At 34.7% G+C, this 27,832-nt stretch overlaps 2 protein-coding genes across 2 annotated transcripts in view; one reads left to right on the plus strand and one right to left on the minus strand.

Annotated features, from left to right (window-relative positions):
* Positions 1-27,832, minus strand: part of LOC123880463 (E3 ubiquitin-protein ligase MYCBP2) — a 130,893-nt gene that overhangs the window by 38,783 nt on the left and 64,278 nt on the right. The gene's annotated exons all lie outside the window — the stretch shown is intronic.
* Positions 3,028-27,363, plus strand: LOC123880466. The gene is made up of 5 exons (XM_045928599.1): positions 3,028-3,320; positions 15,527-15,779; positions 23,621-23,793; positions 23,962-24,254; positions 24,499-27,363. Exons 1-5 carry the CDS (start codon positions 3,126-3,128, stop codon positions 26,087-26,089), a joined length of 2,505 nt encoding a protein of 834 aa, XP_045784555.1. The 5' UTR covers positions 3,028-3,125; the 3' UTR covers positions 26,090-27,363.

Consider the following 27,832-nt stretch of genomic DNA (forward strand, 5'->3'; position numbering starts at 1 on the left):
CTGTTGAAACATATTCCTTGGTTTAGTAAAATGATCGGAAATAAATCAGTGCTAGTTTAAATAGATGCATTCAAAAGTACTTGTAAAGGTTTAATTGAATAAGAAATATTCCTATTTCTATTAGTCCTAATTTAATTATATTTAGTGCTCGGAAACCTCTCAACCAAATGGATCTCAAGCGAGTCGCTGGCCACAAGCTTCACAATTTAGAGTTCTGTGTAAATCTTTGTAAGAGCAGTGGACTTTGAAAAGTCGTCGACGATGTTCCAAGCGAGCGTACAAAATACTTATCTAACATAAGGCAGGTTTAACATCCACGTGTTATTCGCATGATTAAGCTATCCATTAGCGTTCGATTATGTTGTCGCGTAGGATACAATTTTCGATGTATGGCAATGGCCAAAGCTTTTTCAGATTAGCGAGCTTAAAGGTACGCTGTACGCTCGAAATTGCCAGCGCAGGGGGTACTGTGCTATTTCACCCAGCATTGTGTGATAAAGAGATCCACGGTATAAAGATGCGCCGGCTGACCCTTCCCTTCACCATCCGCACGGAGTCGAACGCTTTGGGTGCGGCACGATGATTTTCACCGAAATCAAGGGCGCGAAAACGGTTGTACAGTCGTTTGCGAAAAGTATTTTTGAGAAAATACTACTAAAATGTCTGCAATGTAAAGCTATTTCAACTAATGAATAAATAAACTCTCTGAAGTTAAATTGTTTTAGGATTATCATACTCCAGATCTTATCCATTTACGCATATTTGATGTGTCAATAAAACCTAGATAGTGACGAGACCTGCCCTGCATTCAATAACACACTAGGTACCTGACTGTCCCGTTATTCAATCCAATCAATGAATCTTAATAGGTGAGAGCGCTGTCAAGCTAGTAATTGTCATCAAATAATAAAAATGTAATTAATAAAAAAATTATATTATTACATTTATTCGTAAATGGTAGATGTGTGCCCAAGTTCGATATGTCTGCGCGGGCCCTTAGAAGAACCTGCAATAGCATATAAAATGAAGCGAATCCCTTTATCTGTACAAGTTATTACGTTAGTAGGGATTGCATTTGAGTAAGTAGAGTTGAGAGCAGTTAGGTAGAAGCGCCATGGCCGCCACTACACTTCAAAGTGAGCTTGTTACGAGTACCTACCTACGACCTTTAAATCTGACGATAGCTTTTACAGCGGGCATGTTGTTAAAATGTAGTTGGGAACTAGTTGTATCGATGAATTTGATATACTTATCTACTTAAAAGTTTAAGAGATTTTTAAAGTTACACATTTTACAGAGGAACTGCGAGTTTATAAAAATTCTACGAATTCAACTACGTACTATTATAATAGGTAGTATATCCATTCTTTTAAACAGAGCAATGTTATAAACATATTTGTCATCAGCAGTAATTAATTAGCGTAGGAGTTAGCTTTACTTTGTTGAGTAATTATTTCGGAGAATGGACTATGCGAACTAAGTAGCTACCTACTCAGTTACCATAATCCTACTTATCGCTCTACGGAATAAAAAAAAACAGGCTATAGCTACCTAGCTATGGTCTGATTTTTTTCTTAATGTTACATCATAATATGTTGCATAAAGTTCTTTCCACAATAAGATAGAAAATTCTAATAAAACTGTAATAAAATATAAAGTAGGCTATGGATTTTAAGGATTTTCATAAAAGCATAGGTTTATTTAAAATTGTTAATTACTATTATTAGAGAAAATTATTAATAATAATAATAACTATAATAATTATTAAATTTAAGTGACAGACTATTAAATAAGTATCACTGTTGAAACAATTAATGAGGAAAAAAAAATCAACAGACCAATACAAGGTAAGTACAGGACGCATGTGTGGACTACTAGCAAACTATTAGGATTTAGCATTATTTTGGTGTAAAACGACTAAATTAGGTACACAGCTTACGGCTTTTTTATGTTGACTGAATGAGATATCACACTAATATTATAAAGGCGAAAGTTTGTATGTGCGTGTGTGTGTGTGTGTATGTTTGTTACTCCTTCACGCAAAAACTACTGGACGAATTTGGCTGAAATTCGGAATGGAGATTGATAATATCCTGGATTAGCACATAGGCTACTTTTTATCCCGGAAAACCAAAGAGTTCCCACGGGATTTCGAAAAACCTAAATCAACGCGGACGAAGTCGCGGGCGTCAGCTAGTAGGGTAATATAAGGTAAAAATTGAACTGCAGCTCATAACCCGATTTTTCATACAAATAACTACCAACTTAATTTATAAAATGACAACTATCAGAATTCCACTGAAAAGTCTGTCTGTCCGTCTGTCTGTCTATGTGTCTGTCCGCGTGCCACAGGTCTCTAGCTCAAAGACGAAATGAGATACAAACCAGAACTTTTGATATTTTGTGTAGATTGCAAACGTTGAACCAAAAACAAATATCGAATTAGAAATTCAATAAAATGATTTTTAAGGGGCTTCCATAAATGGAAACATTTTCTTAACCTAGCATGTGGGGTATCATCGTCCAGAGTTCACTGAGTAGAGTGCCAATATATTTATTACTCTTTTAATCTTATAAAATAAAGAAAGGGGGCATATGAAATTTTGGCACATTATTACAAAAAAAAACTGTATTAAAACAATAAATACTGAAAATAACAATTTATAAAGTAAGCTGTGACCAAAACAAATGAACATTATTATTTTCTATGTGTTAATATTATTACATTAAATATAATTTATATTTTTATGAAATAACTAGGTAATACCTCTACCTGGAATTGCTAATTTTATCTAAGCACCTATCTAAGTATCATTTACCAATACAAATAATAATAATTAGATGAAGGATAGGCGCGTGTTGAGGCAATTAGCAAATTAATGCGTCGTCGCGAATGATACTCATGAAATCCCATCATCGATATCGATAATTGACGAATGCTTAATAAGTTGCGTCACTAGTGTGTGAGAGCATCTGTGGAGGCGGAGGCAGGAGGCAGGAGGCAGGAGTCGGCACTCGGCAGTCAGTAGTCAGCGAAACTACACCCGACACTGGCCTAGCGGAGTGGTCCGATAGCGCGTTTGCATTCCGCTGACGCTCACAGCTCACAGCACGACAGTCAGTGCATGACACTCGCAACCCGCGGTTGTTTGCGCACAAGCGCGGCGATGTCGCGACTTCTAGCCTTTTTAGCGCTTTGCGCATTGAATGGTTTCGCTACAGCCGAAAATCAAGCTTTGTGCAATATAACTTATTGTGTGTGCATACCAGCGAAACACCCTTCCCAAATCAGCGTCAACTGCACCGTTCCTGAGGACAAGGTAGGTACCAAGTTCGATTCCGAACAAAGTGCATAAGTGTCACACATTATACTTAATAGGTACTTTCATTAATTTTTAATCCACATTTCGGATTTGTTTAAAAGTTTTTGTACTCACATAAAACAGAATGGAAAATTACTTTTTTTTTACTTATAAAGTAAGTTTATTAAGTGCATTAGTTTTTTTTTGAAAGATACAAACATACTGACCAGTAATTGACGACTAGCTAGTAGGTATACCATAACTATTCTTATTACTTTAATTTGGGATATTTCTCTTGTGCCTATTTAGTAGAGAAAGAGATGTAGAAATTACTGTGTATGTACCTAGTTTACTTATATATATTTGCCAGCTGTTCAAAGTTTTTGAAAAGACTATTAAGATCTTACCGGTCTTTGTTACGCGGCCTTTAATTACCTACCTACTTAGATATGTATGTATGTAAGTAATTATTATTGTTTACAAATAAGACTATAGCTACTTGATCTCGTCACTTTTATCTAAAACACAACATATACAAAAAAGTATCTTATACGTGTTATATTTAAAAAAAAAAGGAATAAATCTTCTACGTATTATATTAAAAAATTTTGAAAGAAACCTTATCACACTTAATATTATAAAGGCGAAAGTTTGTATGTGTGTGTGTGTGTGTGTGTGTGTGTGTGTGTGTGTGTGTGTGTTTGTTACTCCTTCACGCAAAAACTACTGGACGGATTTGGCTGAAATTCGGAATGGAGATAGATAATATCCTGGATTAGCACATAGGCTACTTTTTATCCCGGAAAACCAAAGAGTTCCCACGGGATTTCGAAAAACCTAAATCCACGCGGACGAAGTCGCGGGCGTCAGCTAGTAGGTACATAAGCTTATTACAGATTGTACAATAAAGGTCATTAAAACCTTACTATAATATACATGATTAAAATCATCATTATTATCATCACATCGCGTGCCCCCTTCGTAACGCAGTTTGGCGGTCATCATACGAAAAGCTAGAGTAGCTTTTCGTATGATGATCTAAATATAAATAAAATACATACTCATATCTCATCGAATTCAAATTCAAAATATTTTTATTCAATTAGACTTTTACAAGTTCTTTTGAATCGTCAAAAGCATCTACCACTAAAATAATAAAAGTTTAAAGCTATACCTCTCTAAACAATCAAACAAAATCCTAAGTTTTAAATTAAAATAAAAAAACTAGTAGTAGATACTAGTCTATACCTACCTACCTACTTTTTAAAATGTATAAGCTTCAATCAAACAAAGTTCAATTAGCGATTGAACTAAAATTCGTTGTGATATAAACGTCAGGATGAATAAAAATAAACAAAGCGAAACTACCTGACGTCGATCCCTTATTATGTGTGAGCTCAGCGAAGGAGCTTATAAACAGGCCGTAATTTCCTCCTGCGAGCGACAGTTCACGAACCCGACACCGAGTCCTGAGCAACAAGTGGCCCGCCGCCGCCGCCGGGGCACAAACAAGCGTGCAACACAAGCGTACGTTGCGTCTCCACACGTCTCCCGCCTGTCAACTCCCGGCACACATGCAGCCGACTACATCTCATGACAAGTTAAAACAGCTGTCTGCTGCTCCTAATTCTTACTTGTGGCTTTTAATCAATGACTGTCGAGGCTCTAGAAGTCTAGAATGTAGATTACATCACCTGAGCTGACCTACGCTAAGCGAATTTTTAACCCCCGACCCAAAACGAGGGGTGTTATACGTTTGACGTGTGTATCTGTGTATCTGTCTGTGGCATCGTAGCTCCTAAACTAATGAACCGATTTTAATATAGTTTTTTTTTGTTTGAAAGGTGGTTTGATCGAGAGTGTTCTTAGCTATAATCCAAGAAAATCGGTTCAGCCGTTTGAAAGTTATCAGCTCTTTTCTAGTTACTGTAACCTTCACTTGTCGGGGGTGTTATAAATTTTTAATTTACACTTGTACACTTTGGTGACATTAGTACAAATTTTATGTAGGTACGCCAATCTTTAACTATAAGTTTGGAGAACTGGAATAATGTAGTCATTTTTTGTGTGAAACATAGCAGAACGAATGATATTCTACGTCTATTTTGATTGTACAAAACTGAATTAAAATCACTGTCATTATTATTACGCAAACATTCGATTCAATAGATCTCTACACTCTCTCACGTTCTTTCGAAAATCGGATAAATTCAAAGATTATTACTTACAAGTTTAATAACTAAAAATCATTGAAGTGTCAGATGCTAAAAATGCTCAATGAATGTGTTTTTTTTTTAAATAAAAGTAACCAGCAAACGAGTTAGCGGGTCACCTGAAGTTTGATTAGTATCGCCGCCCAGGCCATGAATATTTACAGTACCAGAGGAATCGTCAATAGTTAACTTTGTTTGAAAAAAAATTAATTATAAAGCTACTTGAAATAGATACAAGATCATTAGCTGATGTTAAACTGATTAGAAAAATTACTGCACACAATTGAAATGCCTAATGAGTTACGCAGATACTTGAAAGTAGGTTTGAAATTAATCGTCTTTTTTTGACTATCTCATTACAAACGTCAATTACTGTACCAATCAATGAATAGGAAGAATCATTTTCTTTGGCATTAGTGGAAATTTGAAGCCCTTGAAAGAATTTTTTATTTCGAACTTGAATGCAGGTATCAAGCTCAGCTGCTTTGTTAACGAATTTATTAATGTACTACATTCACCGGCAGGTCAAAACTATTTGCCCCAAATATTCTATTGCTGTCTGGTACGAGCTTGTCCTGCTCGCACAGTTCGTTAGAAAGGAACAGCACGAGTCGTTATACGGACGGCTTTGAATAGAGCGCAAGCTATTTGCAGCGCCAACGCACTCGCGAAATTGACTATTTTCTTTGCCTCTCCCTGTTTGTTTTAAATATAAGGTCGGGGAAAAAGTTCCTTCGTATTCATTTTGCCAGTTTACAAAACTATTTTTGAAAATTTAATTACGATTATACGATTCGATCACTAAAACAAGTGTAAATTAAAAATGTATAACACCCCCGACGAGTGAAGGTTACAGTAACTAGAAAAAAGCTGATAACTTTCAAACGTCTGAACCGATTTTTTTGGATTATAGCTAAGAACACTCTCAAACAAAAAAAACTATATTAATATCGGTTCATTAGTTTAGGAGCTACGATGCCATAGACAGATACACAGATGCACCGATACACAGATACACACGTCAAACTTATAACAGCCCTCTTTTTGGTTCGGGGGTTAAAAAGCACTAAGTACGCGCCAAACCAAGACATAGGTAGAGCTTGCACGTAAGCGGTGCCTCACTCAACAGACCTTCAGAGTTCAGATGATGATGAGAACAGCAGAATTACAACAATTAATAATTATTATTATAATCATTAGTCAGTTTGTTTTTGCTGTCTGGTAGATAGAGACTATAGTGAAGGCATGATTATAGGTACCTACCTACCTAGCTTAGAATTGTGCCCGAAAATAGCAACAAGATTTGAAAAGGAAACGGATGAAATACAAGGCTGCAAAAGTCATGAACAAACCTAATGAATGCATAACATTTCCCAGCGAAACTCTATCATTTTTTTAAGGCCACACCTTTTCTGTTTACAAACTCATACCGTATGCCGACACTCATTTTCACAAACTGGAAAAAAGGATAAATAATATACGGAATTTGAATTTTGAAGGGAATTCCGAACCAGTTGTAGATTCACTTGCGAATCGAACGTAATTAAGTTTATTTGAATAGAATAATTTTTTTTATTAAAAATTATTTCAGATTATTATTTATTCTTACCTAATAAACCAAAAATCGTATCAAGGAAAAAAAAGTGGTTTGTCTCGCACATCAAAATAATACGGCTCATGTCAAACTAATACTGGGTAATCTCCAACACAATTATTTAGTAACAAAATTTGTATAAGTGCGTGTCAATGACCGTTTCCGAGTGATACGCACTCGGCGCGTTCATTTGTGCAATCAGCACTACAATACAGCTAGATACCTATGATTTTATGAAATCATGGGTATTCTGTTTTTTATTAAACCCCGACCCAAAAAGAGGGGTGTTATAAGTTTGACGTGTGTATCTGTGTGTCTGTGTATCTGTGTATCTGTCTGTGGCATCGTAGCGCCTAAACGAATGAACCGATTTTAATTAACTTTTTTTTGTTTGAAAGGTGGCTTGATCGAGAGTGTTCTTAGCTATAATCCGAAAAAATTGGTTCAGCCGTTTAAAAGTTATCAGCTATTTTCTAGTTTTCTTGTAGAAAAGAAGGTTAGATAACCCTTAGGTTCATAATATTCAAGTGTTAATTGACAAATGTCAAGCTGTCAAGATGGACGTTGCCTAGATATACATAATTATTTATTTGAAAATGATTTGTCGGGGGTGTTGAAAATTTTTAATTTACACTTGTTCGGCTACAAGTTGACGCTTGAGGGCGATCTCATTGCATGATTGCATGATGTAAAGATGCAATGTCAAATGGAACCACGCTTGACCCTGACAATAAACGAACCCTGATCTTCCACTTACAAGGCCACCACGCCACGAGTTTTTCCGTACACTAGTGTAAAGATTTAGATTTTAATGGTTTTAGGTTCCCCTGTAACGAATAGCTAGTGGACACATTAGCAAACAACGCAGCAATCATAAGTGATAATTATGTAATTTATAAATAAGTATCGGAATCAGAGGCTCGTTAAATTAATGAATGAGCTACTTCTAAGAAATGTCATGATAAACGTTGCAATCCATTACGTCCACATCTAATTTATAAGCCAAATAAATACGTACGTTTCTTACCTGATCCATTAAATGGAAATAATTGTTTTACCTACTTCACAAAAGAAATGAATCAGAATTTTTAATGGGCTTAAAATATTGTTGTAATTTTTATTATGATAGAGCTTTCACCTACACTTCAAGGAGCTTAAAATGGATATGCAGCTTGTAGGTATAAGCTGCATATCCATTTTAAGCTGGTTATTTAATTTTAATGTAATTGTTATTGGGAATTTCGCCCAACATTAATAATATAATTAATTAAAACAAGGAGTAATATGTTCATTACTGATTCAGGAGCGATCAATCATACTTATTTCTACTAAAATCCATAAAATTGTTGCTAAACTGAATTGTAAAACATCCGCATGTGTCACTTTATCAACGTAATTCGATTGATCGTTTATGGATTATCTTTTATTGATTCAAAATGCGTGAATCGTTCATGAGCGGTCGGTTTGAAATACGCCTCCATGGCACACAAAGCCGGAAACTAATTGTCTTTGTAACATGTCCCTGAGTCCCGGCAGTCTATTGTCTAGCGAATTGCAGAGCATCATCTGTGTACAATGTTCACAGATGCATTGAGTAGTACTCAAGTGACGAGTGTGCAAAGGAGATGAACTTTATTGCAAACCTGTGTAGTGTAACCGATTTGATAATAATAAATAATTAACTGTGAAGAGAGAAGTTTCAAGAAGTTAGCCTTCTGAACTCGACAAGAGATCGTCTTGGTTTACAAGTTTTACAACTATTCTAGCTTAGAGATCGCTTTATAAAGTTACTAGCGGTTGCCCGCAACTTCCTCCGAGTACAATTTTTCATTTCCCATGAAATTTGGTTTTATCACTTCAAATGGCCTATCACCAAAACACCAAATGCTTGTAAAAACCGTGACTTTGTACCCGTGGCGTTCCTAATTTACATTATGATTTCCTTTTATTCGGAATGACTTTTTGGAAGAAAAGAATCAACAATTCTGTTTTTCAAAACTTTGTCTTATAACTTGATTTTCAAAAAAAAATTTGCGTAGCTGTGATACATGCGTCCTAGAAGAAAACCCATTTTCTAAATTTCAAGTTAATAATGACAGTAATTTAAAAAATCTACACAAACTTTTATACTACTCTACTACTTCTATACTATAATTTAATAAGGTAATTTCCTAAAATGGCTCTTACAGGTTTTAATTATTTAAAACTAATTCTAAATACCGATTTTCACGTCTAACTTCATTTTAAACATAAAACTTACATTCCATCCCCTTAGAGGTGAATTATCTCAAAACCGTTTCTTAGCTGATGCCTTAGAAGCTTAGTTAGGATACTTTCCAAGGTTTCTTCGTAGGCTTTATAATTCCTGAGATGTCGTGAATAGTCAGTGAGTGATATTTCGTTTTTAGACGTGTCGGTAATGAGCATAATTATATTGAGATAATCAAAACGGTTTTATAACGGACAATTTGTGTTACCTAGTTTCAGAGGGTTATCGATTTCTTAGTTTATGGAATTTCCTTTTTGTTAATGCTCTTCGTAGAACACTGCGAGTAACTGCGCATTTTAGCATAAATAACTAATAATTGCATTATGTAATATATTTGAGTATTAAAATTAATAAAAGGAAGTATAATCTATTTTGTAATCAAGTTCTAATATGGAAATCTATAAACAAAAAAGTATACTATACTAATAAGCATGATCGTGCATCGCACTCGTATGCAGGGCAACGGCGGATCGGCCGTGCGGGCGGGAGCAACGAACAAACCATAAAAAAACCGTAATGAGAGATCACTTCCTGCGGCCGCAACGAACCAACGCAACTGAGATACCTTAATATACGACCTAAATAACGGTCATAATTTAACGATAACTATGAATCCATAACAATCTATACTGATAATACTATGAATTAAGAAAATATGCTTGAATTTATTTTTTATTCTATTAAATCACACGTAAGTGATTTAAAAAAAAAAAGAATATTAGCCATGCTAATCATGACTGATACTCCCCTTTCCCCTCCAATTAAGCGTAAAGCTTGTGCCAGGAGTGGGTACGACAATAGTGCAACGGGTGGGGTTTGAACCGTCGACCTTTTGGAATTCAGTCCGCTCCTCAACCGTTGAGCTATCGAGGCTCTATTAATATATATTAATATAATCATATAATTGTAACAAGCGTGAAACTAAAGTTATGAAGGTTGAGGTTGATATTTGAGGAGCTAGCAGACAAAACAGCGTTAATGCACGCATTAAATTTTAACAAAAAGAGCAGAAAAAAATTGAATGAAACCTTTGAGGCTTTACTGTAATTATACCGTTTTGATCGAAATCACGTATTTTGAATTCCATTTTAGCATTTTGCAGGCGTTTTGCTTGAAAATAAGTTAAAGTTTGCATTTAGCGATCGGAACCATGGACTTTGAACTCAATTTTAGTCCAATTTTAGGCCGGTTGGCTTGGAAATAAGTTCAGATTTGTATTCAGTGGGTCCACAACGTCCGAATTGAAGAAAAAAAACATATTTTGTTCAGAAGTGTGCGTACATAAATAGTTTTGTTTGCCATTTCGCATAAGAGTGATATGATGGTTAATTTTGTTTGTCCGTACCTCGATTACGATATCAGGATTAGATAAATCGAATTATTATTATCAGCCTAATACTCGATACTGATAATGTGACTCCCTCCCTGTCAAAATGCTCTTACACCCGTATTTACAAACGTCACTATGAGGTCGCATAGTGCGCTCGAACGCACAGTGTAGGTTCCACCAATCAGATTACTGTGTCACGTCAATTTACAATGATCTGATTTGTGGAACCTACACTATGCGTTCGAGCGCACTGTGAGACCTCATAGTTAATGATTGTAAATACGGCCATTAGGCACAGTGACAGCTTCTGGAACTTCACGCCACAACTTCGTTACTTACATGCATATTATAAACTAGCTGATACCCGCTACTATTCCACGTGCTTAGGTTTATCAAAATCCCGAGATATTTTTTAATTTGCCGCGATAAAAAATAGCCTATGCCCCTTTCAAATAATTATAATGGAGATGTCAATTAATGGTGCCTATTAACATTTAACAAGTGTACATTAAAAATTTATAACACCCACGACAAGTGAAGGTTATAGTACCTAGAAAAGAGCTGATAACTTTCAAACGGCTGAACCGATTTTCTTGGTTTATAGCTAAGAACACTCTCGATCAAGCCACCTTTCAAACAAAAAAAAAACTAAATTAAAATCGGTTCATTAGTTTAGGAGCTACGATGCCACAGACAGATACACAGATACAAACGTCAAACTTATAACACCCCTCTTTTTGGGTCGGGGGTTAAAAATGGTAATATGGTCAGCCTTTGAGAGTGTAAATTCAGTGTTTCACATGTATGAGCCTCATGATTACGTCAAAACTTTCTCCCTCATTTTTGAGATTCATGTTGCTTTCTTATTACTTGTACCTACTTAGTACAATACGAATATAATTTAATCATATTACAGATGAGGACAGTAAAATTCGAGTTAGTTTAAACTTTAGACTCTAGAGGATCGCTGACTTTTAATACTTATACAAAATAATAAGTAGGTATAGATTTTCTTATAATGTAACTAAAGCTGCGTAAGCCATCAAGGGGATATTAGTCAAAACAAAAATAACAAGTGTAAATTAAAAATTTATAACACCCCCGACGATCCAAAGTATTTGAGTTTTCCAAAACATCATTTTCAAAATAAATAATTATGTATTTAGGCAACGTCCATCTTGACAGCTTGACATTTGTCTATTGACATAATATTATGAAACTAACGGTTATCTAACCTTCTTTTCTACAAGAAAACTAGAAAAGAGCTGATAACTTTTAAACGGCTGAACCAATTTTTTTAGATTATAGCTAAGAACACTCTCGATCAAGCCACCTTTCCAACAAAAAAAACTTAATTAAAATCGGTTCATTCGTTTAGGCGCTACGATGCCACAGACAGATACACAGATACACAGACACACAGACACACAGATACACACGTCAAACTTATAACACCCCTCTTTTTGGGTCGGGGGTTAAAAATAAATAATCGACAGTAACTAGATCCTCGGCAACTGACACTAGATGACTAGCTTGTAGAACTCTTGGTAGGTAATTAATAAGTTCATGTAGATCATTAAGATCAACGTCCATATTACAAGTTTTTTTATATCCAATTTATCGTTTTCGCGTACCTATCTATTTGCTTAGCGATTCGAACACAAAACCTGTTACGAAACTTAATTTAATTTTTAATTGAATGAGTTCATTGCTAGATTATGCATGATGCTTATTTCAACATCTTATAATACAGCTACAAATTATAAAATACCAAATGGACCACATAGATAATAAGTTTTAAGCCTAACCTCACTTTTGTATTCATATCACAGGTTTGTAGAAAAGTTTTAAAAAAATTGACCAGAATATTTTGATGATTTAATAAATCATACTAATATTCCAAATGCAAAGCAAGTCTATTTGTCAGTCTGTTTGTTACCTTTCCACAGCTCAATCATTGAATCGATTTGGACAGACAAAGAGATGGCTTGCATCCTCGGGAGAGGATATTTTTTATCTGAGAAAAGTAAAGAGTTTAGGTGGGTTTTACAATCTTAATCCACTTGAATGAAGTCACGCTAGTACTAACATAATTGAAGACCAAATACGTCAGAAGAACGAAGTATTATGTTCAGCCTGTGTCAAGGCAGGTTATTATAATCAAGCATTGAGAGTGAGACACTTGTCCTCAGCAATTAGTTCACACACGGTACGCTATTATCTCGTAACAGACCAGCATTATTTAGAATACGTATGTGGGACGCCGCAACCGCGCCGCCAGCCCTCGTGACACGCGTGCCTCACAACGACTAGGCGACAATGGCTCATTCATACCTAATAATTCTAAAAACAACGACGATAATAATAATTCTAAATATAAGCGACATTAACTAGATAAATACAATGATCTGAATTTGCCGGACTGTTTTTGAGGCAACGTGATTTTCGCCATTTTGGCGCTTACAGCAGCAGTAAGCGTCACGTGAGCGTACTCGGAACTAAATGTTTCATGTTAGTGATGAGACATATTCAATATAGTGTCAACACGAGGATCATTAGATACTAAAGTGTCAATTTTAATTCTCAGTACGCTCGGTGGGGCGCTTCGAATCGGCATAGAAAATAATCACCATTTTGTATGGCACACCTCTTCCAGCGTACCTACTTGTATAAGTCCATTTCAGTGATTTGATGTTCTCAGAAATTGAAGCGTTGTTTGCGAATGGCAATGACGAAATTACATTATTGAAGTGCAGTTGGTGGAAACAGTTTACAAAACATTAATTAAAATCTCGTATTAATTGAAAACAGAACAGCAATAAGCTATAAGTTAAATCAATATGGATTATATTAATGCAAAGTTTTACTCCATTGAGTGTAATATCAATGTATAGGATTGGATCACGCCCATGTATTGTTTCAATTGAATTATGTCCCGGCTTAGGAAAATCTCCGGGCATTGTATGCGCCGATTCTTCCGTAACCATTTTCAAATGTGGCATTTCTGGCAAATCAGATCAAGGTTCTGTAGTACTTAACTGTATTTCTAAATCATTATTAGCCTATTAAGTATATTATGTTTATTAGTTATTATCCTAATAACAGTGGCACTAAGCTAAACTGATTCCTAACCTCCGTGGTTGGACACTTGTAAGCTCTATAAGTTTTAAAAATAATAAGAGTAGTAACGAAAACGGAATTGCGAAATCTTATACAATTAACAATTTCGCTTTGGAATTACAAGAAACAGAGGCGACAACAGCAGGTAGATATACTGTGATTATCAGTTGTACCATAAAAGGCCAGCACAGCTCGAACGTTATTGCAAAACGAAACTTCTCAAACTTGATTCTGACTCAGAAAATAATACGCAACTCAATACACATGAACTTAAAACTTCTCATATAAATAAATAGCAGAACCTATTAACTGACTGAAGTGAATTTTCCTTGAGGATTATAATGTTTGCTCGCAGAAAACCTGTTCGGTGAAGATTGCGCGGGCAATTGTACATACCTAATAGGTTGAATACTAGAACATAAATGATTATTGTTATAGGCGTGCGATAAAATATAATCCTGCTTATATTAAAGAAAGCTCTAAATAGTCGGGTGAACGATTGGGTCCGCTTGAGTCTATTTTTATACTGGATCACATACGAAAGCGGACGTGTCAATAGATTTTACTCTTTTTGTGGTTCATACAAATGTTTCAGTTTCCAAAAATAAAATCAGAATATGTTACAGTGAAAATATTTACATAAGATGAATTGTAACCTCAAACGTATTTAAACATTTTCAACACTAACAGAGTATACCTACTTCAAGCTTATTAAATATTAATGAGTCAGTGTATGATATTATTATCTATGACAATGCTTATGAATTTGAACGCTTCGATAACGAATATAGAGCGCAAATAAGAAAGGAGCATTTATCAAGAGTACAAAATAAACTGATAGCATACAAGCTATAGCAAGCGATTGTGTTCCTTTTGTCACAGTGGCTGGTGGTTTGAATAAACAATAGATGAAAGTGGTTTGAATACACTCTCACTTTTTGGGTTCAATTTTTCAAACATAAAGAAGAACCAGTAAGCGCGTAGATGTTCTATTGTTATGTTCCACTTTTTCCAGCTCGGGCTTAATTCAATCAACAGCCCGTATGCGCCGATCTCCCTAAGTTTATATATGAGAATGCAAATCAATTGTATAATAATGCATCAAAGTATTTTAAACGCCTTTCTAAACCTGCATTTAACTATGTATTTAACAATCAAAGTATCAAAGTTTTTGTTTTACAAATATATATTATTTATTATTTTAAATAAGAATTTTATTTAATTTTTGAACAGTAATCATACTGCCAATTTTGCACGCCAAGTAAGTCGGTTGTGGCAAAATATATTAGATATAGATACTCATTTTTAGCAAAATAAAGATAATTTCAAACTATAGTAATAAACAAATATCAGCGCTTTTTACGTTCCTGGAAACAAAAATGTCTATTATGCGCTTAGTTATAACGTTAGTCATTCCTTTAACAAAAACATTAGCGATAACCGAGCAAACTCAGAGACATACTCATAATGAAGTAGGTAGTTTGATGAGTAATACTTAGAACATTACTCAAAGAAAGGCAACATAAGCTTTATATAACAGAGAGCGGGTCAAATTATTAAGCCACAGCATATATTATCAGTTGACGATAGTAAAGACATAAATGAAGTCAGAATGAACTCAGTCAGAGTTCAAATGTATAGGTACTTAAAAGTAAGATTTTTGAGAAATTCAACTGATTTGGTGTTTGTTTGTTTCAGGCACTTAACCTCACCGAAGATGACCTCCCGGTAAATACCGATACCCTGATTATATCTGGAGCCCAGGCTGTCAAGATTGAAGTGAGCACGCTGAGTAAACTTAAGGACATCCGATATATTCATATTTTTCGCGTCGACTACGTCACAATCAAAAGCTTCGCAGCCGTGAATCTGAACATCGTTAACCTCTACTTGGACGTCGAGAGATGTGTGTCCGTGGAAATTGAACCAAAGGCCTTTAACAAAATTAAAGGTAATATTTTTTATGTACTTATAAGTTTAGTGTAATTTCCCAGTGGCAATCAAAAATTAACAGATTCCAGGAATTAAAATTTCTATAAAATTAATTATAATAAATATTATCACCGAAAGTTAGTTTGTGACTACTGCTGGGATAAAGTTTTTAAAGTTGGTAAATGACCTGTATTATTTAAACGTAACGTAACATGTTACAAAGTAAGCGAGTCAAGTCCCCCATCGCAATCTCTACGTTGGTATCTACTTAAGCGAAGCAGAGTGGAGATGTGATCAGTCCCACCAGTCAGATTATTATTGATAGATGACATGATAATTGTTTCACGTCATCTATTAACAGGGCTCTCTCCGTCACTCGTTTCATACAATCATAGTTCCTATTTCATTTGAATATTAAGCAACCAAAGTCCATGAAATTTTGCAGAAATATTCTAGAAACTAATATCTGTGTCTGTGGTGTTTTAGATTTTTCTAAAAAATATGTAGTTTTAAAATTACAGGGGCTCAAAGATTTGTATGAATTTTTTTAAGACCGCATAACTTTATTTTAACAGACATCTGGAAAACCACAGACATAGATATTAGTTTCTAGAATATGTCTGCAAAATTTCATGGACTTAGGTTGCTTAATATTCAAATGAAATTGGAACTACGATTGTATGAAACGAGTGACGGAGGGAGCCTTCTTAAGAATCTGGTTGGTTTGCTAAATACATCTCCGTCCATCTCTGCTTTGGTTGATAGATACATAGCATAGTTTTCAGCAAACAGTAAATCTTTGCGAATGTTACATTACGATACAATAGTTTAGATCAGTCACCGCCTTAACATGTTATGCACTGCGAATGCGATAGAGATTTGAGTGTAAGTTTTTAGTCAGTATACTCTTTATTAGAAATCAAAAATCACTCGTACAAATCGGCAGGTTAACGTTAACTCCAGAGATGAGGTTTCTAACTCGACTAATTCACACTCATATTTCTGACAGTAAATATATAGGTAGGTAGGTTTAAATGTTTGACCCTGATATTATTTTCTTGTGTATGCGTGACCGCGTTGCGAAGGTCAGCTTTGAAAAAGCTTGTCAATACAATCATGTTTATAATTAAATTAAGCACATAATATACCTACTTGAGTGGCGATAATATGGAGAATGCACTGTCCTGGTCAATTAGAACGTATGAGTTTCAAATTAGTATGCTTAAGGGGCGCTCTATGATATTGCCGTACATTATACTGCCTAATCTATAAGGATCTACAAAAGGTAGTCGTTTTCGTATTGCCGACTTCCCTACCTACAGGAAATCACGTGACTTGCATGAGTTAGGACTTACTGAATAATATTTCAAAACTATCATGTTTGCAACTAGTTAATAGCCAATGCGAATTACTGTGTGTTACATAACATGTATTTTAGATATTTGAACATCTTTTTATTTATACCTATTGAAATACATAATACGTATATAAAAAAGTGTTATGTATAACAAGTGTATAACATAATTATTTACAAAGCTTGGGAAGAGATATCAACAAAATATTAAAAAGTTAGAAAGCTATATCGTTAAGATTGACGTATCATGTATGTAGTACCTTGCCAGTCTATCAACTACCTATTTACTAAATAATACTTCAACAAGTGTAAATTAAAAATTTATAACACCCCCGACAAGTGAAGGTTACAGTAACTAGAAAAGACCGAAAAGACCTGATAACTTTCAAACGGCTGAACCGATTTTCTTGGACTATTCCGCGCCTACGATTCAAAGTATCTGAGTTTTCCAAAACATCATTTTCAAATAAATAATTACGTATCTAGGCAACGTCCATCTTGACAGCTTGACATTTGTCAATTGACATAATATTATGAACCTAACGGTTATCTAACCTTCTTTTCTACAAGAAAACTAGAAAAGAGCTGATAACTCTTAAACGGCTGAACCAATTTTTTTGGATTATAGCTAAGAACACTCTCGATCAAGCCACCTTTCAAACAAAAAAAGTAAATTAAAATCGGTTCATACGTTTAGGCGCTACGATGCCACAGACAGATACACAGATACACAGACACACACGTCAAACTTATAACACCCCTCTCTTTTTGGGTCGGGGGTTAAAAACCGTTGATGTTTACAACCAGTCAATAGCCAATGCGAATAATAATTACTGTGTGTTACATACGTCACATATTATTTCCATATTTGAACATCTTTATTTTTAACACCGGGTTAGCGCGGCGGCTGTGCGGGGCGTCCCCACCCCGATTGCCATGTCGAACTGTCGCGAACTATAATTTTGTTGGATTTCGAAACTTACAACCGCTTGGTCTGCCGAGTATAATTCAACGTATAGAGGACTAGAGGATACCCGCGGCTTCGTCAGCATGGATTTCGGTTTTTTTTAATCCTGTAGGGACTCTTCGATTTTCCGAGATAAAAAGTAGCCTATATCCTTTCGTGGGATGTACCCCAAGTCTGTACCAAATTTCATTAAAATTGGTTCAGCTGTTGGGTCGTGAAAAGGCAGCAGACAGACAGACAGACAGACAGATAGACAGACAGACACACTTTCACGTTTATAATATTAAGTATTGAACACTGGTAGAGCGTGGAGCGAGGCAGTACAGTCAGTGCTAACCGGTTTAAAGCTAATGGCACCGTTGCCGGATGGACCCGATTATCGAGTTGTTTCTTTATTTTTACTTTTAATACTGAGAGGTCGCCGTTGAAATTTTAAGTAAAGTGTAAGAACATCTTCATTTTCATCTGTGGGTCATTTTCCGTTAAGTATGCATCAATATTATCATGATTTTAAACAAAATCGGTTAAATCGGGTCATTCCGTAGAAATATAAAAAAAAACGAAGTCTACGTAACAACATATCTTTCTAAAATGGACCTGATTACACAGATTAGTAATTAATTAATAACAAATAAATTGAAGACAAGGCATAAGAGAGATTTAGTCGTCTGAGACGGCGGACCAGTCCGTGCGGTTTTATAGTATCTAGCACATAGACTGTCTTGCCGGAAAGAATGGCCTATTTAAACACAAGATTTTAAAGACATTTAAATGTTTTCAACCTTGTGCATGCATAAGTGTAGACTGTACGACTATAAAAAATAAACCTATACAAAATACATACCTACAATAAAAACTGCCATTATGTTGCGTAATAACTTGGTTACATCTAGCCTTACGTGTACTTACATATTATATTACAATCACAAAGCATTATTTTTAACTAGAGGATGCCCGCGACTTCGTCCGCGTGGATTTAGGTTTTTAAAGATCCCGTGGGAACTGTTTGATTTTCAGGGATAAAATGCCTATGTCAATAACAGGGACACAAGCTACCTTGGTACCAAATTTCATACAAATCGGTTAAGCGAATGGGTTTTTAGGAGTCCCGTGGGAACTCTTTGATTTTCCGGGATAAAATGTAGCCTATGCCCGTCCCCGGGATATAAGCTAACCCTGTACCATATTTCGTCAAAATCGGTTAAACTGTTGGGCCGTGAAAAGATAGCAGACAGACACACAGACTGACTGACACACTTTCGCATTTATAATATTATAGTATAGAAGTATGGATGGATGTATGCGTCTGATAAAGCGGTGATAGTGTAGTAGTTATGATATCGGCTTTATACGGGGCGTTTCTTGGGAACGCTACTCTAACGTTTCGGAGATGTGTGTCTTAAGCAATTAAAACATTATATCATCTCTTACTTCAACGATGAATGAAAACATCGTGAGGATGCCTGCGTGCCTGAAAGTACTCCATATTGTTCTCAAACGATATGTGAATCTTTTTCATTCCGAGAAGAAACCCGCGCTCCGTAGAGATCCGATGATGGGTTGACAAAATGGTGATTTATTTTGTACCTATACGACTTCTTACAAGTGTAAATTAAAAATTTATAACACCCCCGACAAGAGGAAGTTACAGTAACTAGAAAACAGCTGATAATAACTTTCAAACGGCTGAACCGATTTTTTTGGATTATAGCTAAGAACACTCTCGATCAAACCACCTTTCAAACAAAAAAAAAAACTAAATTAAAATCGGTTCATTATTCATGCCACAGACAGATACATAGATACACACGTCAAACTTATAACACCCCTCTTTTTGGGTCGGGGGTTAAAAAAAATAAAAAGAAATATGCGGTTGAATTTAAACATAAATCAAATAAGTAAATCAATACCTAAACTAATCTAATCATTATAATATAGTCATCAATCAAATGACATTTAACTGGATTTAATCACTGATTAAGAATTTTTATGATGTTGACTTTTACAAATCGGTTCTTAATCCAAGTTAATTCCGAAACATTTAATTTTACTAGTCGTAACTTGTGTAGAAAATTTCGAATTATTATTATTAGAAAGCATCACTCATTTTGAAAAACAGTCCAAACTCAACAGAGTAGCAAACTAACACACAGATTTTCGGATTTATAATATGCGTAGTAACTGGAGATACACTTTGATATATGGCATAGTGAAATCATACGTTTAAGAGTAAAAATTAATTCTCGCATCTATAGCTTATAGTGATCATTGATCGTTTAAAGTTTTATGACAAACGTGATACATCGTCCTCGCTTTGCCGCGTCTCTCCGAACATGTGGATCGAAGCTGTGCAGTGACGCACAATGAAAATACCATTTGTACATTACTAACAAAAAACATCTCACACATTAAATTACGATTACTCGGCATTCCCATTCAGAAAAAAATTACTCAGTCATCTCTTAGAACTTTGGGTAGAGCATCGTTTGGAAACTTTCTAGGTTTTTGGTATTCGCTTCTTCCGGAAACTCTTTCCAGATTTTCGGTAGCAACAGTATTTTTCTAAGAATATTACACCACGTCTTGTATTTTACGTCTCATTTTCCTGTTTGGTTAAAACGAATTTTCTAACGACACCGCACAAACTTAGGTAGATTAAAATATTTTGTACCCGTATTTGCTTGTTTGATTAAACTTTTTAACTTCCAACTTCCCCCTTTGTTTAACTTGTTTATAACGTTAATGTCGTGCAAATATGCATAGCTTGCAGAATATTTACGGCATCACGTTAAAAATTGTTCGGAAAACCTAAAGATAGCTTATAGCTGTAAAATAGAGAACTTTAATTAAGTTTGGCTTCAGCTCTCAATTACTGTTACAAAGCAAAGGCTTATAGCCTCATTGGCACCTCAGTCAATTAGTACACCACTGAAGACACTCAGTGGGTGCAAATTGGCTTGCTCTATCTAAGTGTTATTACTTGTAAAGTTGAAACAGAAAGAAACAAAGGCCTAAGTAAATTGCACTCCCCGAAGCTGCAGAGTTTAATTATTTCATTTAAGCCAATCCTTTCATTAAATTTTATTAATGTCTTTAGTCTTTATAAAAACAAAAACAATTAAATCTAATTGCATTCACAATATTGAGTGTTTTTTTTTGCTTCAATTTGGCTGATAATATACGTGTACACTTGTCTCCATTTATTAAAATAATCAGGTAAAGTACAACTACATTTTAAAATACTATGCAGATGCAGATCTCATTGATCTGATGTCGATCAATCGATGAAAAATCTTTTGCCTGCAATATCAATAAAAGATTATGATAAAATATGATGTCAATAACATGGTTATAATATCTATAGCGAAAAACCGTATAAAACTTATGTATGATAAAAAAGATTTTATATGAATGTTTTGCGGGACATCACTATGTTCAGCATGTATATATGTATTGGCACCATAAGCGGTGAAGGGCGCTTGGTTTTATACCAGTAAGTGGTATCGCTACCGCGGTCACTGTCCATTATGAACTTACTTATCCAATTCGACTCATATACACAGTTATTACCTATTTGAATATTCAGTATATCTACTTTATATTAAAATTGCATTAAACAGGCATAAAATTTAAAATAACTAAAAGCACATTATTTCAGTGTTCATAAATCTAATTGCGAATTATTTTAATATGAAACAAAAGGATTAAGTACTCTAGCCCAACCAACCATGCTACTTATTGTGAATTAACTTCATACTAATATATTGCATTGCATCCATTAGGTTACTAAATTAAATATAATACTAGATGCGTGGGCAGCGACTTCGTCCATGTGAATTTATGTTTTAGAAAAATAAATAACCAATATCCATGCCTGGGTGGCAAGCTATCCCTGTAATGTACCCGCCAAAATCGGTTTTAACAGAAAGCTACTAGACAGACACACATTTTTGTATTTATAATATAAGTAGGTAAGGATTTACTACTATGAAACTGAAGGTTGAGATCTATTGATATAGACTTGATTGAGACTTTATGTTACCGATATACTATCTGGTCTTGGTGACAATAGTCTTAAGAGGGGTCTCTCCGTCACTCGCTTCATACAAACGTAGTTCCAATTTCATTTGAATGTTAAGCAACCAAAGTCAAATGAAATTGGAACTACGATTGTATGAAGCGAGTGACAAGAGCCCTGTTAAGTCTTGTATTACTCAATAGATCTCAGCCTGAGTCTTTCCAAAGAGCTCAGAGCTGAATCTAATTATAATTAAGTACCTTCTTCATTTAAAATGATGACATATATCACCTACAGATACCTATACTAGAGTGTCTTTTAATCAACAGAAATCTATTGAAAAGGTAATCAAATTTGTATGGTGGAGAAGGTAACCGTGACGATTAACTACTATCTCTTTAGAGCCAGTCACAACTTGTGAGCAAATAGTATCCGTAGCAGGCGTTCAAATACAAATCGCTATCTAAAAATATACGCTTCCCCGACTCGGTATTCGTGTTTTACAGGATAATGACTCATGATGCAGCCCGAAGCTAGTACAAAAACGTGAATGTGTCGTAGACAATAGACGCGTGTGTTATGTATTATGTTAGCATTGCGGTTAAATAACACGTGTTAGGTTTTTAAGAGAACCGTCTAGTTGTAAATGTTCATGCAAAAAGCGATAACGTTTTTCTCCCCGTAAATGTAGTTCAATTTTCATAATTTTTAGAAATGTACGGTACGAGTATAATGAAGAACTATGTTCGTACGTTTTAATTTTAAAGAAATATTGCTTATGTTAAAAGTTACTAGCGCCTAAATATCCGTATTTTTGACCTGAAATCCATCTTGAATATTTTTTTAATGTTACTAAACTAAAATACTAAAAAAATAAAACATAGGAGCCTAGATTAAGGTATACTGAATGTAACGAGACCAAAATTGTGTAATTTTGTAAACGTTTGGGGGGGTGAAAACGTTATCACACTCAAAACAATATTTCAAGAATAAAATGTAGGCAAACCCTACTGGACTATGAAAAAAATTTGGAAATGTTTACAACTAGACTATCCTCTTAAGTTAAACAATGGTTCTAAAATAACTTTTTTCTTTTTTATACATTTCGTAATAAGAAACATATATATGTATACATTATTATGTGTGCAAACCAGGGAGCTTGAGCTGTGTCATTTTATTTGTGAGCCCTCATCTACACCCACTATTATAAGTCAATGGTTTTTAAACAACAAATACTGAAACAACAATTCATAAAGCGTCAATAGTACCGAGAATATTTTCTTAATAAATCAATTCAGTAGTTTTGTAAGCTGTGCCCAAAACAAGCAAACACTTTTTGAGCTTTTCTTTCCTGGAGCTCGAAAATGAAATATTTCATACACCCAAAATATGTTCTTAATAATTATTATTATGTACGAACATCGATGGTACGAACCCTTAAAGAGCGAGGTCCGACTCGCACTTGGCCCGTTTTTCTAAATGGTAACCATTTTAATTCAAACAATTTTTTAATGATTTCAGGGCCATTATCTGTAGGCATACGAGACGTAAAAATGGTAACTTTGGGAGCAGAAGCGTTCTCATGGCTCCTTTCTGTGGATATTGAAAACGTAAATAAATTGACACTGGGAACCGCCGCATTCATGCTGGACCCGACCGCAGCAAATGTAGGAGAGCATGGACCAGGGATGTCGGTCAGTAAACTTTATCTCTGTTATGTCTTACAGCGTTTGTGGTTACCATAACGCGGCGGCGAGCGAATTTATAACGCTAAGCGATCGTAGCGGCCATTAAGTCTCATCTAATAATAATGATTTAAAATGTAAAAGTTAATTCATTAAAATACTTTCTTTTGTTTTCAGATTCGCTTAAGAAACATTCATAATACCGAATTTCCGGATCAGGTGTTTGGATCATCGGCTGCCTTGATTTCTTTAGAACAAGTCGTAGTTGGGACTGTGCACGCCGGAGCCTTTTCAGCCAATACCTATAATATTGTTATGGCAATCAATTGTACGTTTGTTCGGATTAGAGGATACTCTTTTGCGTCTAAATCCCTCATAAACAATTTGCACCTTACGGGTTGCCGAGTTAAACATCTCGAATCCAATGCAATTCAATCAGCAGTCGCGAAACTTAAAGTTGTGAAAACCAGGTTTGTGTCAATCCATCTTATAGTTTATATCGCAGTATTGATTAACTCGGTTTATTATGCTATTTATTTTGATAATGGTGAAAATGCATATAATCGTAACTATGATTATGGTCGTTATCGTATCCGCCGTGACTATTATTAGACATACATATTTCTGGATTTAAAATTATTTTATAAAGCTTTATTGTGTTGCAATTTATTTTTACTATTTTATTTGCAATTATGTTTCTTTTATTTATTACAGATTTGAAAAAATAGAGACCGGTGCGATAAACGCCACTGTCGTTGCAGTCGTTATAGTCGATTGTGTTTTCCGTATATTTAACGAGAGAGGCTTTGAACTATCTTCATGGAATAAACTTCAAATGGAACGGAATTCGTTTGATGAGCTGGCCCCCAATGCCATCGTCGCTCCAGGTGGATCTATCCATGAATTACTATTTGTGGATAATGAAATAGAAAAGATTAATTCTGGTAGCATTGGATTCATTGGTAAAGCATATGCTACTAACGCAGATAATGTTATTTATAAAAGTAATTATTTTGGACAACCGTGCCATTGTAATTTAACATCATGGTTGGCTAAAGGATTAAATGCTAATTCAGGGGAACCTTTCGAAAATGAAAGTTACTGTACTGTTGATGAGTTTTTTGCTCGCTGTTTTAATGTTCCTGAGCAGAATATGATTTTTAAAAAGTTTTACGACAACGTGTGCACTGACAATTTAAGTATTCAATGTGAAACATATAAAAGCAAAGGACTAGGAGCCAAAACTGAAATAAAAAATCCAAGGTTCCCTCATAAGAAAGAAGATGACGAAGGAATAAGTGATAGAGATAAAAAGGTTATTGGTATAGTTATTGTAACAGCTTTAGGATGCGTAATTATTGTTATGTTCATAAGTTTTATTAGATGGATGAGACACAGGGGTTACTGTGTTAACATAAAGAATTTTATATCTTCAAATTCATCGTGTGGCACCATTTGCGACCGACTGTGTATTTGCAGAACTAACAACGGACTAGATAATGCTAGGTCTATTTCACAATTATCTGTCAACGAGTACTCAGAACGTCATTGCTTGAATGAGCCTCGTGTTCAAGAAGTTATTCAGGAAACTGCTATACCCAACGTCTATACTGAAGATATTGTAGCGACGGAAAACAAAACAACCCAAACGTTGCCGGAAGAACTTACCAAAGAGTTGTTAGAAAATTTGAAAGAAAAGCTTGAGGACCCAGAAAATTACGTTGAGGCTCGTGAAATGATAGAGCATTTGTATGAACTTATTAAAGTAGAAGAAAACTGTAACAATAATTCTCCAACACTGCTTAGCATTGAAGAAAATATCTATGAATTGCCTTTCCAAAATACAACTCCAAGAATTGGAAAGAATAAAAAGCAAATGATAAGCGTTGGAACTCGAACTCCATCTCTGGATAAACTGATGCCATTATCGCCTTACAACAGGCAAACTGCGCTGGCACATGAATATTTTGAACCTAAAGATTTTGCTGTTCATCTTTACGCAGAAATAGCCAATTGCGACAAAGAGAAAAGAACTTTTTTAGGTGCCATACCCGATGTAGTTGCCGAGCAAGCAATTCCAAGAGGTCCTTATTTACGGGCTGTACGTGACAAAATTAACTCCAGCGCAAGCGTTTCGCCTTCAACTAAGGCTATAAATAATTCGATTGCTAGTCCCCAGCATATATCTACAATAAAATCTAATAAATCTACAGCCTCAAACAGCTCTGGAAAAATGATAAATAGACCATTACCTGAAAAACCTGCTATTGATCCAGGTGAGGGAACGTCATTTCGGCACGGATGAGTAAAGGCGCAGGGCTTCCGTACGGCGTTAGCTCGCAATAAATGCGGAAAGCGCGAACGAGCAGCGGCATCAGCACTTGTGGTCTCCGACGATATGGATCTCGAATTTGATTTCTGTGTTACAGGATAAAGCCCCACTCACGAAGGGGTTACGCGCGACGTTTTGTTAACGTTATTTTGCTGTGATATTTATTTAGTTTGTTTAATATTATTTTGGTTGTTTTAATACATTTAAAATGTGTCATGCCAGGCACTGCTATAAGTTTTTTCTTTGTAAATATGAAAGGAAATATTTATTTTTAAGTAATAATCAATTACAACTAGATATATCGATATCTGCTTTATCTGTATGTGCTTTAATTAACTGATGTTAAGACGTATCTATTTAATATGCATCAAAGCTGCTACTCGCACAAATTACGTAGATATGGTAGGTACCTAATTTTCAAGTTTAAGGCATTTAGCTAAATTGTCAACATTTCCAACACTCATACTCTTCGTACCAAATTTAAGTTACCTAAATAATATTAGTTACGATTAATGTATCATAAATACTATATCATTAGCGTCAGTTACGTATTTTCAAATACTATCATACTATCGTCCCAGATCGTCCCCAAAGGTTAGTGAGTGATTATAAATAATATACATATATGTTTTAGACATATTATTTTAATAAAATATTTTTCTAAAAAAGATATTTAATAATTTTACAACAGAGACCGATTTAATAACAAAAAATTATATTGACAGCTATTTACAAAACAATTTTTGTAACAAATCTCAGAAGTGACAACTTCATTTATTTATACTGTGGTATGATTGTGATGGTATATAAGAACGGCTTTATCAAAACTATTTAGCCATACAGCAACCTTCGTAGCCTTCATAAGCCTTCATCGATTCATACATACATAAAATATATTTTTATCATAGTTTTAATAGAAATGATCATGTAAGCGAGTCAAATATTCATTATATCAGGACATTATACTAAATATAGTAAAATATACGTAAGCTTTTGAAAACAATCTATTTATGCATTCAACTTTTAGTAGAAGTAGGAGATTTAAAAATAAAGATGATACAAAAATATTTAAAAAAAATATTTCTGATGATATTGTATTAGTATTAATTGAAAAATCAAATAAATTGTTACTATAATATATTTAAATCATATTATATATATCACCTACATTCAGTATAGTAACCCATTCGGGTTTAAAAATAAATGTTTTATTCCATTGATGTTTATGAAATAAATGTTGTACGAGCTTTGAAAATTTTATTTAGCGGATCCTGATTATCATCTATACCTCTTTCAGCCAAGAATGCAATTACTACAAATATAATAAAATAGGTTTATCTAGTTTCTACAGATGTAAAAGAAAAATTACATCCTTTATCTGTAGGTTCAACCCAATTTGGTATAAACAGGAAGACCACACAATATTGTGATTATACAATTAGTGTAAACTGTAAGTACACATTTCCAATGTGATACAGTTTTTTTGGCTTAACGACTAAGCCAGAAGTGGATATACTCTCCTATCACTATTGCACTACGTAAGGGTTTTAAGTTTGAACAAATCCATCAATTTTATGATAAAGAAAAAAGCTAAAATTAAAAGGTCTGAAAGGTGGTTGCTTCATCGTATTAGATTTCTATGAGCGACCATGCAAATCTGGAAAATAACTCGGGTGGATCTGGTCAAAATCGGTACGAATATGATGAGCCTGGATT

The sequence above is a fragment of the Maniola jurtina genome, chromosome Z (genome assembly GCF_905333055.1).
Source record: "Maniola jurtina chromosome Z, ilManJurt1.1, whole genome shotgun sequence".
Classification (NCBI taxonomy): domain Eukaryota; kingdom Metazoa; phylum Arthropoda; class Insecta; order Lepidoptera; family Nymphalidae; genus Maniola; species Maniola jurtina.

What these genes read in the sequence shown, in the direction of transcription:
- LOC123880466 (XM_045928599.1), top strand. Translation starts at nt 3,126, where the DNA reads ATGACACTCGCAACCCGCGGTTGTTTGCGCACAAGCGCGGCGATGTCG. An exon ending in GCACCGTTCCTGAGGACAAG is followed by an intron (nt 3,321 to 15,526) that starts GTAGGTACCAAG and finishes TGTTTGTTTCAG; the next exon opens with GCACTTAACCTCACCGAAGA. An exon ending in AGCATGGACCAGGGATGTCG is followed by an intron (nt 23,794 to 23,961) that starts GTCAGTAAACTT and finishes TTTTGTTTTCAG; the next exon opens with ATTCGCTTAAGAAACATTCA.